The sequence below is a fragment of the Manis javanica genome, chromosome 9 (assembly GCF_040802235.1).
Source record: "Manis javanica isolate MJ-LG chromosome 9, MJ_LKY, whole genome shotgun sequence".
Lineage (NCBI taxonomy): Eukaryota > Metazoa > Chordata > Mammalia > Pholidota > Manidae > Manis > Manis javanica.
Window position 1 is genome coordinate 110,855,281 of NC_133164.1, and position 17,878 is coordinate 110,873,158.

The 17,878-nt window shown below is 40.9% G+C and overlaps 1 protein-coding gene and 1 long non-coding RNA gene across 18 annotated transcripts in view; one reads left to right on the forward strand and one right to left on the reverse strand.

Annotated features, from left to right (window-relative positions):
• The window catches only part of ZNF532 (zinc finger protein 532), a 171,769-nt gene that overhangs the window by 148,949 nt on the left and 4,942 nt on the right, over positions 1 to 17,878 (forward strand). For 15 of the 16 annotated variants that reach the window (XM_073213151.1, XM_037016009.2, XM_037016033.2 and 12 more), the window contains one exon: positions 16,408 to 16,520. In XM_073213151.1, coding sequence (XP_073069252.1) covers positions 16,408 to 16,520 — 113 coding nt within the window. The remainder of the gene's footprint in view (positions 1 to 16,407; positions 16,521 to 17,878) is intronic. The other variant, XM_073213148.1, reaches the window with a different exon arrangement.
• Positions 4,983 to 16,900, reverse strand: LOC118971981 (uncharacterized). 2 transcript variants are annotated; one of them, XR_005060733.2, is made up of 5 exons: positions 16,765 to 16,900; positions 14,424 to 14,564; positions 10,088 to 10,216; positions 5,448 to 5,568; positions 4,983 to 5,119 (listed from the first exon to the last, which is right to left on the reverse strand). It is a non-coding gene; the product is annotated as an uncharacterized lncRNA (long non-coding RNA). The 2 variants fall into 2 exon arrangements; XR_012121241.1 differs by having other exon boundaries at positions 10,059 to 10,216.

Consider the following 17,878-nt stretch of genomic DNA (forward strand, 5'->3'; position numbering starts at 1 on the left):
CAGAGGTATTGATGTGAGTTTGCCATCATGCACCTTCTAAAAGCATGGTGAGTTTTTTTTATTTTTTATATTTTTTTAAGCACCTACCCAACTTGCATCCCAGTTAAATGTATGGTAAGGCGTAATTTTTCCCCTTAATCTTTCTGAAACTTCTTTAGTGAAAAAAGATGAAGAAAAGAAAATTTCACATCTCCTTTTTCTTTCTGTATTTCTACTTTACTGCAGTGATGACCACTAGTTAAGGATATGAATATATTGTTCAGTTTGCACAGTTAATTGCCAGATGGTTTAATTTTCATTCTTTTAGCATTAGAATTCATCCTTTTGTTATTGGGCATGCATTACTTAAGAATTTGAAATGGTCTTTTATTTAACTAACGTAAAGGTAGGAAGAGAATAGAGTTTTATTCTTCTAAACTCACCTTTTAGCTTTGACGATACTGATTATGCCAGAATCATATTACCCTAGCAACAGATGAAAAAAGGTCAGCTTCTCCATTCTTTTTGGTTTAGAATTTATTTGTGATTGTGCAAGGTTTTAGGAGAAATGAATTTAAATCAGTTGCATATTCTGCTCTACTCCGGTCAACTGTTAGAGAAGGATGGTTTCTAATTTAATTCTGTGTTTGGCATCAGCTGTGAATCCAAGGGTTAAATGAAACATAAATTAGACTTAATGCTTTAGTACATCATAACTGGTTTTGTGAGACTTACATTTAATTAATTTTGGCCACTGAAATTGGTATTTTATTAGTACATTTTATTCTTTCATTAGAATTTTGTTATATTTTAAAAGTTTATAATACATTTTAATATATTTGTATAATTAAATTGTAACTAAAATTATAATTTAGTATTTGAATATATTCTACTTATTTTATTAGATATTTTAATATAGTTCACTGTATCTGGTATAGCAGTCATCTGTGATGTAACAAAAATATTTTATATATAAATGGTGTTAAAATTTTTAGTTCAAAGCCTATTAAAATTTGTATCTGGTGATGATTTTGGTAACTTGTACTAAATTGGCAGGTGGGGTAGGGGCAATGACAGGGTGGCAACTCTGATTGACGGTTTACTGTGCAGCATGCACTGTTTATTATCTCACTTATCCCTTGAAACAGGAGGCACTAGACACTGTTATAAATCCCAGTGTATAAGAAGGAACCAGGAAAGAAGCTTTTAAGAATGGTTCCGTAATACATTACCCCAGGTTCGAAATTACTACTCTAGCTTAAAGTGGCACATGTAGGATTCCAGCCTAACTCCTCAACTGCTCTGCCAAACAGCCACTCTTTGCAGAGCAGAAAGGCTTGGTATTTGAAAAACTGCTCAATTTGAGCCTTCATTGAAACTTTCAATATAGATGTGGAACAGTTAGCAAATACATGACTTTCCATCCATCGTCATTTGAATTTAGGTGCTCAGTCGTAGTTGAAATTGGTTATGCCATCGTTAGATGGACATGTGCTTACAGCTTTGGAAGAATGTTTGAGTGTGAGAGTCTTAATAGATACTCCTCAGCCAGGACCGAATGCCTTACTGGAGTAAGTTGCATTTGTGAGAAATCGAGCTATGGTATCGCTAGTTGATAGTGCAAATCTGCAGTCACGGGGTGCTTGGGGTGGTTTGTGTTTCTTAGCAACAGCCCTGGGATGTTGGGGCCTGGCTGGCAGCTAAGAGTTTCAGAAATTTGAAGAAATGCATGAGAAGCTCCTTTTCTGACACCGGGATTAAAGCAGGGGTTCTCAAGGAAGAGAGTAATCAGAATTAAGAGTTTTTTCTGATGGTCTGCCCATGGGGGCTTAGGGCAGGATCTAGGTAGGGATGAAGGATATTGTAAATTCCCCCTGGTGTTTGTGATACCTTCCCGCTCACCCACGCTCCTACCCTCTTTCTGCCCCTTGAAATTGTGCTCTGAAGGATTTAAGTTAGTTGACAGCTGGGAGGTAAGCTTTTTAGGGTGTTCAACTCTTAATACTAAGAGTTTATAAAAGCTGCTCTACAGGAAGATGAGATTGGAGAGTAACTTCAATTTAGGAGCTAATACATTTTTTTTAAATAGCTAGAAAAGCCTAAGTTTTTAACTTGGGCATTACCTTCCATTTGAAAATTTTACTTTAAAAATTATTTATTTTCTGCTAGTTTATAATTTATTTCAGTTAAATTATTTTGGCCAACCTTTTTATTTTTGAATCCTGAACAAGAACTTGGAAAGCCCCAGCTTTCCTGGAGCAAGGCATTTCTGCCTTAATTCACTGAACTGAAATGAAGTTAAAGATGCAGAGAAGGAACTAGGAGATTTTGGCCTTTAAATTCAAACAAGTTGAAATGACCAGTGAATGAACAATTTCCACTTCTGAAATTTACTGACTATTCATGAGGGACAGAAAATGAAGAAAAATAAATGTTTTCAGAAAGATTAATTTATTTTGAAAATGTGACTCAAATAAGACTCTATTCCAAATTTTGTTTAAAGCCGGAGAGATGTGTTTCCAGTTTTAGGAAATTTGCTCTTAAGTATGAAATATTTCTATGTGGTTAGATGTCTGTTGAAGCCATTTTAGGAAGCATTTTTCTGTAAACTCACTGGCGATTTCTACAAGTAAGGCTGAAGGCTGTAAGTATTTATATATGCCTAATTAATATATGTCATTGTCTAAAGAAAAAGGTGTGGTCTTCTCCGTCACCTCCTACTGTCCTGCACATTTTGTTACTACATTATGTGGCAGGACATGTTATCACACATATAAAACCCCAAGTTGAAGGGCGTGCAATATAATTAATAACACAAGTAGTAGGCAGATGTGTTCAGGCCCAGTAATCAAGTCAGTAGGTTTGCCTCCAGAAGTCTGTGAGGATTTAGACTTGGGGCCTGGCTGATCAGAACCCAGGAGATAAACACCAGCAGATAATAAGTCATTATGATAGAGCCCCAAACAGCTGTCAGCACAATCTCTTGGGAATGCAAGCATTGTCTGTCATGGAAGGGCCCTCCCTGCATGTTTAAAGTGGAATCTTGAGCCCTCAGCCACCTCACCCGGGCCGTCTCGGTACTTGCCCTACCATGCCTTTTCTTGTGGTTCTAGCAATATAGAGTTGCCATAGTCTTTCCTACATTACATCTTCCTTGTCTCAGCCGCTTTCATCCCTGGTTAACCCACATTTGAATCAGCTGGCCATGGCCAACAGAAGTCTCCTTGGCCCCGTGTGCCCCCCTCTGCCATTCTTCCATGCACCTGTGGCTACTGCTAGCACAATGCCTAACATGTGGGCATCCTTTCCTTATTTTTTCTTCTCCTCCTTCCCTTGTTTTTTATATCTTCTTCTTCAACAGACTGTAATCTCAAGGGCAGGGAGATGCCAGTGAGTAAGAGTGGCACTCAGTCACTGTTGTGGAATGAATTAATCGAAGTGCCCAATGGCCTCCCATGGTGGGCAGGTTACCTCGGCTCTCCAGCCTGCAGTGTGGCCAAGGATGCCTGGCATTTCTCACCCATTGTGTAGCCAGGGATCGCACCTTCAGGTTTTACCTTGCCTCCCGGCAGGTGCAAGGCTTGGGTTGCTGGGGGCTCCTTAGAAAAGTCCTAAAAGCGTTGGTGCCACAGATACCAGGTCATGTCTTTGTACTTGAAGTAGAGCTTATATGTTACTCTTCTGGAAAAGCAGATTCCCCACGAGGCGTGCAGGCAGTCTCTGGTTAGGGCTGGCTGCTTCCTGCCCCCACTGTGACTAAGATGTTTACAACAGGATTTTGTGGCGCACTGCGCACCAGGGCTGCTGTTACTTCGGAGAGCGAGGAAGACGCTCCCCCCACCCCCCAGGCTTCCCTGCTTCTCTCTCAGGCTCAGGAGGTAGATGCCCCCTTGGCACTGGGCCGGTGTTGTTGCCAGCCGGAAGAAGTACGAGACCTGGGCCCATCTCCGTCTGCTTTGGGTGACTGTCCTGGGACTTGCTGGCTTAAGACCATTTCCTTTTAAAAGCATCACCCCCAGCCAGGGCCTTACCTGCCTTGCTGTCACAGATGAGCAGTTTCCCTTCTGTCTGCTTCTGTGACCTCAGACCCAGACCAGTGTCCCCCGAACCATTCCTCTTGTCTGTCAGCCTCAGCCCCTGCCTCTGCCGCAGTGTTCCCTCCCTGCCCGTGGCATCTCTGGCAAGTAGAACGTACAAGTAGGTCCCTTGGGGCTGGGGCCCAGGGAGGACCTTTTATTTTATGACTTGAAGCACCCAGTTTCCCGCTGGGATTAGGTTTCTGTATTGCATCCATGCAGAAAATGGTGGTTAGGCTTTCGACTACCAGTATAGTATTGTGGTTCTGCTGTATTACGTGGGTAGGCTTTTATGTAGTTGCCCAGGAATATAACATCTATTTGTAATTTCTTTAGGAAAATATGTTCCTCAGTCCAACTGCAGACCAGACTTTTAGATTTTAAGAGGTTAGCACACAATTCTGTCAGTTGACGCTCCAAACAATCAGAAAATAATTTTACATGCCACAAGTGGGGACGTCAAAGGAAATAGAAGGCCTTCCGGCCATGGTTGACTTAGTTAAGAGTCATAAAATAGACAGCACTAGAAGGTAACTGAGGGTCACGAATTCCCACTCAGTTTAGTTTACAGCTGGAAAGTCTTCAGACTTGGAGGATTGCAGAACGTTTTGCAGAGTTTAACCCTCATGCTGAAGGCTGCCTTAGAACCCAGGAGTCCTTCCGTCCTCCTCAAGGTCAGAGGGTGGGGTTTTAAGCAGTCACCCCAAGTTAGGTGTGAGAACAGACTTGTTTGGCAGGGGAAGAGCCTAGTTTAGGAGGAGACTGGAGCAAGGAGGAAGATTCGGTCTCATTACGGTCACTGCTTAGTACGTGCTACAAGGTGCTGTAAAGAGTTGTAAGGGTTAGAGAAGAAAGAAGAGTCATATCTTTTCTTCGTATCTGTTCAAGCCAGGTAATTGCAGAACTGGAACCAATGCCAGGAAGACGAGACACACAGGAGAGCCTTTCCGTAGCTGCCTGGTGGTTCGTCTGTACACCACCTCCAGATGGGACAGCCGGAGGCACCTCATCAATACGGTTTATTTAGACAGCTGGAAAAATTAACATGACGTAGCACTCGGTCTCTGGAGAAAATAACCCATCAACAGTCAGTCACAATGTTAGCTTTTTTGATATTGTTGCTTGCTTGTGTACATTTTAAAGTTACTTATAGGTTTTTTTACAGATCATCTGATAAAAGCAGTGATGATCTTTTCTCTTTTGGTTTGTGGAAATTATCTTAAGATTCTGCTTAGGTCTTCAGACAGTATATTAATTTTTTATTCTGTAGTAATATTTGTCTCTTATAAAATAGTGATTATAAGGGGGAAATCACATTTAGATTGCTTTTTAACTAAAAAATGCAAAATGATTATATTAAAAATCACATTAGAAAGAAAGCTTTCTGTATACTTTTTCCATTGCTCCTTCCGTGAAGACTGGATTTTCTGCAGACAGAAATAATAGAGAAGTAATGTGTCATCCAGCTATGGGCATACATTTGAGGACTCAGGCCTTGAAGACAGGACAAACCCTTATAAGTAGAAGAGGGGAGCAAATGGAACCAGACGCGTAAGAAATGGGCAGCAAAGATTTTTTTTATGCTTGTGTTGTCTTTGGTTCCTGAATGTCTTAGAGTTAGTGAAATATGGCAGCACATGGCCCATCACACCTGTTAGTTTTATTTTTCTCCTCGTGACTTTAAAGGAGAGAGAATATTTATGAATCAGGAGTTCCTCTGTGAGGGCCCTTAATGAAATGGCCACAGGGGGACAGAGGCCTGTGTCACCTGGCAGGGGAGGGGTATGTGGTCTGTTTGGGGTCTGCAAACAGAACCCCCACCGCCCCCCAACCAAGCTCCGTACATGGCACCTGGTCATCGGGGGCAAATGCAGAGTTCCCAGCTGACACATGCCCATGGAGATCCCATGACACCCTGGCAGGCATTTCTGAGTTTCACTGCCGTTCTTGCAGCTTCGTGAGAGCGGCTGCCTTTCTTTCAGCTCTTTTCCTTTCCATCGCCCGTGTTCGCATTGGCCGTGAGTGCAGGTGCTCTGGTGTGGGATGCATTTCTTTCCCGTCTGCTTTGGGCTTGGCCTTTATTCTGCATTTGTGATGTTCTGTGTCTTTATTTTTTCAATTGCACAGTGTTAACCAGAATCTTAGAACCCAAAGGTTAGTAGACTGGTTTGTTCGTTACTGTTTTAAACAAGCATAGCAATGAGCACACACTGGTCCTTAGGCACACTGTTCATTTCAAAGTTGTCAACTCAGTGGTTAGACCCAGGACAGCAGTATTAGTGGTTCTCAGGACTTACTCTGAACATGTCACATAAAAAGGAAGCCATTCTCCCTGCTTTATAGTTAGTGCTTGTTTTTACCTGGATTGATTACCTACTTTGTTAAGTAGATTTGGTTCTGAATGATTGAGACCTGGCTCTGTTTTCTATAGAGTGTGAGACAATGGTCTAAATCAGGAGTCAGCAAACTATGTATGGCTCACAGGCTGGTCACCTGTTTTTGTAAATCATTTATTGAAACACAACCACACCCATTCATTTATGTATCATTGTCTGTGGCTGCGTTTGAACTACAAGGGAGAGTTGAATAGTTGCAACAGAGATGTTATAGCTCCCAAAGTCTGGAATATTTACTGTCTGGCTATTTACCTAAAAAAAGTCTGCCAGCCTCTGGTCTGTGTTTATACTCTGTGTTTAGTTGTTTCCCCTAAACCACTCAGTTCCAATTTGTAGAAACTTAGATGGTGTAATAGTCAGAAGTTATTTTTTTGATCCTTTCACACATAGGTAGTTTCTTGTGCTGTGCTCATCTAAAACCCCCATTTATTTGTGTATTCTTGGATATGTGAGATGGGGACTGGAAAATCACACCAGGGTCCTAGGTGTTAACATTCTCTCGTAAGGACTGTGGGGTTCATGACCCACACACTATTCCAAACTTCAGGGGAAGGCTACTTGTATCTAAAAGACTATTTCTTTTCTTTTCTTTTTTAATTGAAGTATCATTGATATACAGTCTTATATTGGTTTCAAGTATACAACACAGTGGTTCAACAGTTAACTGTATTATTAAATCCTCAGCCACACTAGTGCAGTTACTATCTGTCAGTATAGGAAGAAGTTATGGGATCATTAGCTATATTCTTCATGCTGTACTACTATCCTCGTGACCAACTTATATTATGAAAAACATCATTTTCTAAGAGAGTATGAGTGGTTTGGGTAAGCAGCTTTGTTTCTTAAGATTTACCATCTAACTTTAGGTGATATTTCTATAAAGGGAGTGAAAGCTTTCCAGTTTTGGGGCATGTACGGACCGTTTCCAGATCTAACATGAAAAGATGAAGAAACTTAAATATGAAAAGTTTCAAGACATCTCAGAGTGAAAATTATCCCTTTCATTTATCTAATATATATGCTAATGATGTTATGTATTTCTTTAGTGAATTTCTTTTTTTAAAAATCAACTTTGAGTTGTAATTATACATAATTTATATGTAATCATAGTATATTTCTATTCTGTAGAAAAGCTGTTTTATAGGAGACATATTAGACTATAGATTTTTTTTAAACCTATTTTTATATTATCAGTCTCTATGCTGTTTGCTCAACTCTTTTTTTGTCTGGGTACTTGGGTATTCCAAGAATGTACAATTCTGAAACTATTTAGAACAAACAAGTCATTCATTCATACTTTGGGAATGTTTAACTTTTAACCATGTTTGTTCTTCTGTATGTATCTTTCTTTTATTCTGTAAATATTTATCAAATTGCATAGCATTTGCTATGTTGGAGTACAAATAAAGTGTAAAATATAATTCTTGCCCTGCAGATGCTTACAGTTGGATAGAACAAGAAAGCATAAATATTGCAAAAGCTAGAACTAGTACAAGTAGGTATAAAACAAGAGTCTTAGAGGATTATAATTAAATACTAAGTGAAAGGTACATTCAGTTCAGATTTCAGCTCAGTACTTGTTGAGGTTCTGTTAATAGAATAAACAATAAAATACAGTCCAGCCTTAAAAGAAGTCAGAAGAGGATAGAATGAAATGAAAAACTAACATTATGTGTGATACATGGAGAGAAGAAGTAGACCTCTGTCTGAGGTACCAAGAAGCAGAGATTTGAACATCACTATGTCACAGGCAATCGCCAGGCTTTGGGAGATGCCAGGGAAGGCTTCACAGAAGAAATACTACCCAGAGAGATATTTGGGGGATGCACAAGATGAGTGTGCCCTGTGTACGGAACCACAAGAAGAGTGTGAATAAGGTATGAACTAGTGTGCCATGCTCAGTGGCTGCCAACAAGTAGTTCTGGGGTGTGGTGTTCCAGAAAGGGTGTGAAGGGAGGGTGGCATTGGTGAGGTAGGCAGGTCCGAAGGCCCTGTTCCCTGAAGCTACAGAGAACAGATGGGTTGTAGGCGGAGAAGTGACACGTTGAGATTTTGTTGCCAGTGGTTTCTGCTGTGTGGGATAGGGCGAGAGACGGAGAGGCTTGTGGGCGGAAATGGAGGAAGGCCCACTGAGGTGCTGAGAGGTAAGCTGGCCAGAGGTGGAAAGGGCTTGACAGGCCCTCAAGGAGAGGACAGTCTCAGAAGGGGAGGAATGTGTCATTGTCTTCAGAAGATGTGAACTGGAGCGGCTTTGAATGGGGAATTTAACGTCCTAGGAGGTGTAGTCAGAATGATGGGTTGAGGATTAGATTATGTACAGTCTACAAAGAAGTTTGGATTTTGCCTTACAAGAGGAAATGGCACAGTAAAACCCCTTTGCATCTGAACACGCACAGTCTGCCATTATAGAGGGTGACTCTGTGTCCCCCATGAGGACAGCCCTTCCTCGATCCGGGCACCCACCCAGCCACCTGGTTGACCACTCGAGGTGTGCCAGCCACATTTACCTGCTCTCTCCTGCATCTTCAGCTTTTCCCAGATCATTCTCAGAATCATAAAGCATGTGATGGTACCTCTTATCCAAGCAAAACCACCTTCCTAACCCCACTTTCCTACTGCCTTTTCTTCTCTACCTCCCTTTATAGCACATCCTCCTGAAACCATTTTCTCTCCTTGTCCTTCCCGCTTGTCTTGTCCCTTTTGGGCTGTCATCTTACCACCCACCAAAACCGCTCTTGTCAGGTTCCTCCTGACTTGCACGTTCTCCAGGCCCAGGGGTCTTGGCCTCTCAGTCATCATCTGATTTGTCCTGTCCGAATGGGCTGTCTGCGAGGCCTTCTTGAAATACTTCCTTGGCTAGGCCTGTAGGATACCACATTTTCTTTATTCTCATCCTGTCTCACTGATGACTCTTCTTGGTCTTTCTCATATTTCTAGCCTATAAATGTTGATGTGTCCTTTTACTCTCAGAAAGTTCTCATCCAGGCCCATGACTTTAAATGCCATCTAGGAAACACCAAAGACCCCGAATAGCTAAAGCAATCCTGAGAAGGAAGAATAAAGTGGGGGGGATCTCACTCCCCAACTTCAAGCTCTACTACAAAGCCACAGTAATCAAGACAATTTGGTACTAGCACTAAATGCCATCTACACCCAAATGACTCACAGGTTGATACCTCTGGCCTGGACCTTCCCTCTGAGTTCCAGACTCAACTCTAACCACCTATTTAGCATCTCTACTTAGATCCCCAGTGGGCTTCTCAAGCTTTTTGGACCCAAAGTGCAATTCTTGATCCTCTCCTTCCTTAAGCCTGCTTCTCCCCTCCTTGCCCAATTAGTAACTGGTACCGAGCCGGAGAATTTGGAGTCATACTTGACTCCTCTTTTCCTCTCCTTTGTTACCCACACGCGGCCCATCCGCAGATCAATCTTGGGATGAGTACCAAGGCCAACCGTTTGTCATCACCTTTACTCCAGCTCCAGGGTCATCTCTCCTGGATTATCACAGACAGCTTCCACGCTGGTTGCCCGCTTCCAGCTAGAGTGACCCGTGCCAACTGTGTTGGTCATATCCCTCCTCAGCTCACACTCCTTAGTGTCCACCCACCATACTCACGGACCATCCAGAGCCCTCACCATGGTCCACAAGGCCCGTCATCGGCTCTGACCTCGCCTGCCAGTCACCCCCCACAGGAAGGATACGATTGGGCAGTCCGGTAGGGAATTACAAATGGCTTCGGAATGTGGGACAGTCGTCCAACATGACTAGGCATAGAAGAAAAAAACAAATGCAGTATGATATTTTTATTTATCACTTTGGCAAAGTTGAAGGGCTGTGATTCAGGGTTGTGGGCTCTTGATGAGTAAGCCCTGACTTAATGTTGATAGAATCTTTCTGAGGACAATTTGGCAAAAAGTGTCAAAGAGCCTTAACGCTGTTTACCACTTCCAAGCTAGAATCACTACTTTTAGAAATTTATACAAAGGAAACAATTGGTTGAATACAGAAATTTTTATCTGTAATTACTGAAAAGTTGAAGCAACTTAAGCTATTAATAGCAGATACTTGAATTGTGGTCCATTTATACAGTGAAATACTCTGATCTATTAAGAATGTAGGAACATCAAAAGAAGTGTAGCCATGTGCATTTTACAAGTGAAAAAGTCTGTTTCAGGTTATACATCCTTATGTATAATGTGGACTGCCTCATATAAATGCACATGAATATGTGTATTCTGAATAGAAATGGGCAGGATGTATAATTAGAAATTGATAATGGTTACTTTGGTGAGATTAGAAGCTGTCTTTATTCACTCTTATTTTGCATTAAAGCATCTGTTATTTTTATTTTCAGAAATAATAAGAGAAAAAAAGGAAGGCTGTAGTTTTGATGCACCATATATACTTCACTTTGAATGGAAGCTGCTGGGTGGGGGATTTCTTTTAACTTCCTGGTCCCTTCCTCACTGGCCCATCACTGCGCATAATAAGCATTGCACCTGGCTACCGACGGCGCCTTACCAGTCCTGTCACACAGGGGGACTAGTTGGCTCTTCCTTCTGTCTGAATCCCCCGTCTCCCTGCTCACTGACTCATCTCTTGCCTCTGTCCTCAATAGCTTCATTTTTCATAGGCTCTTCCCAGTATTTAAACATGTGCTCATGTCTCGCCCATCTTCCCAAAACAAGCAGGGCTTGCTCTGTGTCCAGCACTTTATCCTAAATTTGTTACCCAATGACTACTTTGTAGAAGTGACTCATATTTTTCCAGTAATTGGGTATTTAGTTACTCTTCCGTGCATTCACACCATAAATATTTACTGTTTTCTTATATGCTGAATTCCAGGGATTCAGAGATGAATGATTTATAGCTTCTGTTTTCAAGGAGCTTACAAGGGAATGAAATTTCCTACTGAAATAAGAATAAAAAAACCAAAAAAACATATAGAGTTCAGAGCTCTTCTCTGAAGAAAGAGGTACAGTATATTAGTAGGTAGTAGGTATTTTATCTGTTAATTGAAAACTTCTTACCAGTAGTCATTGGAGAAAGTAAAATTAAAACCACAGTGAAATCCCACTAGCCACCCATTAGGATGACTACTATAAAATAAAGTAACATGGCAATATCCAATGCTGGCAAGGGTGCAGAGTGATTGGAGCGTTTATCCATTGCTGGTGGATATAGAAGGTACAGCCATTCTGGAGAACAGTTGGACAGTTTCTTATTTAGTCAGCCATATGATTCAACAATCCCATTGTTTACCCAAGAGAACTAGGATCGTATGTTCACACCAAAACCTGTATGTGAACGTCTATAGCAGCTTTAGTTCATAATTTCCCAAAGCTGGAAGCAACCAAGATGTCCTTCACCTGGTAGTAGGTAAACAACGTGGAGTATATCCAGGCAGTGAAGTGCTTCCTCCGTAGTAAAAGGAGTGGACTGCTGGTAGGCTGCACAGCGTGGAGAAGCTGCAGACATACTATGCTGAGTGGTTTAAGCACTGTGTGCTACTATGTGATTCCATTTATACAACAAATGAGAAAGCAAAACTGTAGGAGAGAAAACAGATCAGTGGTCGCCAAGAGCTGGGTGTAGGAGAGGGCGTGGCTGTAGTTTTTTTTATAGGCTGGCACAAGGGGATTTTGGGGGTGATGGAACTGTTCTGTATCTTGATTGCAGTGGCAATTACTCACCTGTATCCATTTGTCAAAACTCCTGTAGAACTACACATTAAAAAGAGGGAGTTTTAAATTTTGTAAATTATACCTCGGTAAACCTGACTTAGAATTTTTTTGAGGCAACAGAAAAAAAATTTTTTGGTAAGTGCTATATTCACATTTTTCAAAAATCTAAACAGTATAAAGTAATACAGTGAAAAGTCTCATTCTTAAACCTTGTAACCCATAATCACTAAGTTTCTTATGTATTTTGAAGTTTCTTTAAGTATTATATATGTAAGTATGTTCTCATGTTTACCTCTTTCTAACAGAACACAGCTTGTTACTTTTCTGTGCCAGTTCTTCTCCATGTGATTTATGTTCTAGGTTTTCTCGTATCAGTGCACTGAGATCTTCTATTCTTGTCTACAGTTGCATGACAAGAATGTTGTCATATGAGCACATATAATTTATTCGACCACTTCTTTGATGGACCCTGATTTTTTTCCCCTCTTTCCCTATTACGCTCAGTGCTGCAGTGAATAACTTTGTACCTACAATCAGTTCTGCTATAATGCTTGTGTTTGAAACACAGATTTGTTCCGATGGAATGAATCTGTCAGGGAAGAGCTGGAGTACAGCGTGAGTTCTGAGTTTGTTCATGTGTGATTTTAACCATAGGAACACCAAGTGAGCACAGAAAACTATGGAATGGAGTTGTGTAGGGATACACAAAACCCACTCGTGCACACACCCCAGACTTCCACCAGCAACCTCATCTCCCAGTGTGTGGATTCACACTGGTCCACACCTGGGGTTACAGCCTCCCTTCCAACCTCTGATTTCAGATAAACTTCTTTGACCACTTCCCAAAAACTCACCACGTCCCAGACTTCTGGTGCCCACTTGCACAAGGAAACTGCAGTCTTTTTCAAGGTCAAGTGACATATTTTTTGCAGTGTCTATATGTTAACCACTTAGTGTGTGTTAATGTACTAATCTATATTAATAACCATTTGGCTACTGGTTTTATTATTTGTGCCACTGGTAGAGTTTTTGAGTATTAAACCCCTAAAACTTCATTCTTGCAGGAAGCCCTGTAGTTCTTCCTGCCTGATTTTGCCGTGATTTGTAGCATGTTATACGTATGTGGTGTTACAGCAGAACTGACTGTACTTCATGAAGTTATGCTTGTGTAATAGACTCCCCAGGGCAAGGTCCCGAATTGGAAGAGGTACATTCTGAGGGGTTGAAGCTGTGATATGTTTAAATTATATAGTTGGTTTAGTTTTCCTTTTTCATAAAAAATGTCATGATAGAGCTGAAGGGTGTGTGTTAGCATGGTTTGGGAATAATTCTTCTCTCTTTAATCTTAAATTGTGGGTGTTTCTGGATGTGTGGTGGTCGTTAAGGAGGCTTTTTGCATGTTGGTGCAAGGTGGAGACTCTTCACGGAGGGAGGAATCTCAGGAAAGGAGAAGTGGATGCCTGGCCGGATGGATGTGTAAAGTTGTGACTTCCCTCCCTCTGCCTTCTTCAAAGTCATCTAAACAGAGGCTGTCAAACCAAGAGACAAGAAGAGGCTGGTTATCAGAATGAAAAATGTCTGATTGTGATAGAGGCCGTGGCAATCCAAGACACATTCACCAAGTGCAGACCAGAAAGGGTGGTTTTCGGAGGCTTTAAATCCCAGAGCTCAGACCTTAAGCAGAAGCCTAGGGTGGTCAGAGCAAAGGAATTTGTAAGAGGAGCCAGTGCTTTCGTCCCTAAAGAATGTGAAGATAAAAGAGTCAAAAATTGGAGATTAGGGAGAATGTGTAGGAAGTTTGTTTTATTTGATATTTTACTCTAACATTTCACAAAAATATTTGAACCCTGCCAGCTATTTTTTCAAAGAGCTCTATTTAAAAACAAAGTAATTCATAACTGAGTGGGAAAAGATGTTTCTTTTCTGATTTAGTTAACTATAAGAAGTCCACTCAGGGCCCTCTCCCTCAATGTTAGTTCACACTGCATCCGAGGAGGTAAGTGACCTTGCAAGTCTTGAAACAGAATGATGATAGACTTTACATTTTTTTAATTACTGGGTTTTTTTTCCATTTTTGTTCAATAGATAAAAGTTGCTTTCTGTGTCATGAAGTAGCAGTTATCAGTTACTATAATACTGAAAATAATATGACAATAAATTAGGTAAGGCACCTCAAATAAGTTAGTATTTAAAATTTAACAAATTTGACTTTATATTACTATAACTATACCATAACAATAAAGAGAATATGAACCCTTCACCTTAATAGAAAGTCTGATTTGCATACCTCTGAGGCCTCTTGCCCTGTTGCACGGTGAGAAAGGGAAATTCCAGTTCTATGCACCCTCCTGAGTACGTGCCGCAGCTGTCTGCTTTCAGAAAGGTGTCCTGCGTTTTGACTCTTCAGGTGATCTTAACATTGCCCATCCTAGGTGTTCAAAATGCAACTGGAATTAGATATGAGTACATATTTAAATACCTCGATTGAAACATAGAACTGTTTATGTTGCGTATTTAAAGCTTTGTTCTAAAGAAACCTCTTATTCATTCTCTGACTACATAAATCCAGGAGACTAGGGATGGTCTGTTTTACGTGATCAAAAATGTTAATAAAGGACTACCTGTGGGGGAAGGGACAGGATGTCTCAGAGGCACTAGTGGTTATGCACTTTGTTCTCTCTCTCTCTTCTCTCTCTCTCTCTCTCTCTCTCTCACTTGCTCTTTCTCCCCCCAGAGATTTTTCTTATATTCTGGAATATATGTGTCTATATATATATATAAAGAGATAATGCTTAGGAAGACAATAAAAGCAGTGGTATGACTTTCACCTTTAACTTGGAGAAGAAACTTCCTCCTTTGCCTTCGTCTAGTTTCAAAACCCTTTTGAATGCCTGCCAGACTGATTTGCTTTATTTAAGAGACAGTATTTTCCACTCTTTTTTTTTTAAATTTAAGAGGATTTTCTGCTCTTTTAAAATGCAACTTGGATACGTAACTTTATTGTTTCTAATAAAAGAACATTTATTGAGAATTTATTTCTCTGTGTCCCAAGCACTGTGCCAACCCTTTAATCACCATCCCCAGCCATTTTCCCAGCACCCTCTGAGGAAGGCTCCGTTGTGGTCCCCACTTTATAGTTTGGAGAGTTTATGGAGGTTGAGAAACTTTCCCTGGATCACAGGATTCATGAGTGGTCAAGACAAAGTGCCAGCCCATCTCTGGGATTCCAGAGCCAGACTCTCAACCACACTTCAGTAGAGTTGCTTGCTTACCAGTTTAAATAAGGGTGTGTTTCTCAGTGATGAATGTGAAAATAATTTTAAGATTACTTATCCTTCAGCTCACAATTGCTTATCTCTTCCAATTGCCAAAATAGTAATGATATTTCACATGAGAACTTCTTCCTATTCAGCCTTATTTTTAATGAGGTTTGAGCCAGATTTTGTTCCATTCATGAGGCTGATTACGCTTTCCTGGTTTAACTTCCTTGGGATGTGACATTGTTTAATTGCAGACTGCAGTGCATAGCATACCCAAAGAATTTGTTTTAAAGCTAAGCCATTAATTTTACTTTAAAAATTCCACATGGAAATCTATTGAATTAACATAATTACGTCCTAGCCAAAGTGGGCAACTTTTAATTTTGATTTTTATATCTCTTGATAGCTTTCTCATGCTTTCTCTCTGTCGCTTTCCCCTCTCCCCTGCCCAGTACACACACACACACCCTCTATGAAGTAGTTTCAAGTTTTTGTGTTCCTCAGAGACACAGATGGTATTATTTAAAACAACAGGCTTCTGGGGAATTTTTTAAATGTTTAAAATTAGCTGGAGATCTAATTAAAATGGCACATTGTACAAGGATGTACTTTACTGGGTATATATAATAAATAAGGTAATGGCTTTACTTGGTATTTATTCAGGATTATGTTTTCATACATTACCTGCTTTTTAAAAATAACATAGCTCTTTTGGAGAGAAACTTGATGTAATGTTTTTTCCTCAAATCTCGGGTTTGTATTGAAGCAAACATAAGTGTTTTTGAGGAAAAAAAGTATAATTTTCTCACTTTCATAAAATTTAGTCCCTTTATGGTTTACTCCAGCCCTGCTGTCCCTTTTTACTATGTTTTGAGAAGAATCTTCTAGTTTTATTGCTGTATTGCTGAACAATAGTGATTAATTCATTTAAATGATAGAAGTTCTCAGTTTTTAAAGCATTTCTCTTTTCGGACTCTTAAGTGACTCTCTGTCTCCTTTCTTCTAATAAAGCAAATGAAGAAACACCCCTGCCGCCAGTGTGACAAATCTTTCAGCTCATCACACAGCCTGTGCCGTCACAACCGGATCAAGCACAAAGGCATCAGGAAAGTTTATACCTGCTCGTAAGTCATAGTTTCTCATGTGAAAGGGGAGCACAGTGAAAGGATTAAGCTGGAACTTCTCCAAGGTTTTCCATATTTTACTGTTAACTTTCCATTCCCTATCCCCTGCTCCACGGTTAAGAGATTTTGTTTCCTAATTAAATTCTGTTGTTTTGACAGATTCATGATTGGGTTGTCACATTTAAAAATATTAAAATAAAAAGGAACCGTTTCCTACATACCCTGTGTACATTCCTGTTCTTACCTATTATCCAGAGGTGCATGAATTGTATTCCTGAGAATTTTGGAGAGCTAATGGACTTGCAAGTGCCTGGTCAAGTGAGATGCTTCTCGATCTCTCTCTGCACAGTGAGGTGTCAGCATTGGCTGGTTGATTTGGCCGGTTGATTTACTCAGTGGTTCAGAGCAGGCGCCGAAGAGTCCCAGACATCAGTCCATCCTGGGCTGGACAATTTGCCTAAGGCAGGGCAGCCTTTTCTCAGCACATACGATTGCGTCAGAGACCAAATTCGAGGAACTGAGTGGGCCAATAACACTGAGTAGATGGTCATGAGCTACTTCTTTGTAATCAGAAGTTGTATTCTTATTATTAGTGAGAAAGCCTTATCACCCATTCAACCAGAACATGCCTAAAGTGAGTTGATAGAACGAGGTTACTTTAGGGCACTTCTCCTGAGAGAGAGCGAGCTGAAAGACACAGGAGCTGAGGAGCCCTTGTGTAGCCTGCGGCCCTGTTCAGAGGGGACCTCAGTGCTGTGTGGCTTGGGAGGCCGGTGGAGGTGTACTGTCGGATCAGTGGGGTTTTCCTGCATCTGCTTAGTGACGGCAAATTTCCTGGGAAGGAAAAAAGCAAAGATGTAGACCCTTGTTCAGTGGAGTTGAAGCTGGGAGTGATTGTGGTGAGATGGGAACGTTCGGTAAATACAGTCTGTATGTTGAGACTGCATTGCAAGACTTGGAGGATTTACAAGGAAGCTCCGGGCTGAGAAGAAGATGAAAAGGAATTCTGGCCTGGTTAGTCTTGCATCCCACAGTTCTGTTTATTTCCCTGTGAAGTCACTGTAATGCCAGGATTACCCTCTAATTTCAGTCGTTCTTTGATGGCCCTGGCTCTGGCCGCTGCCCCTTTAGAGGGTCTCTAACATGAAATCATCAGTGTGTGGGGCCAGTCATTACAAAATCCTCAGAAGCCCTTTTGAAGGCAACAAATGATTCTGCATAAGACCACGAAGCACTGCACTGCTCCTCCTCCTTGACTGCGGTGGTGTTCTTGATGTCTGGCTCATAGACTCCGTAATCACCAGGGTCATTAACTTTGTTTTTTTCTTTTACCTGTTTTTGGTCTGTTGTATTAAGAA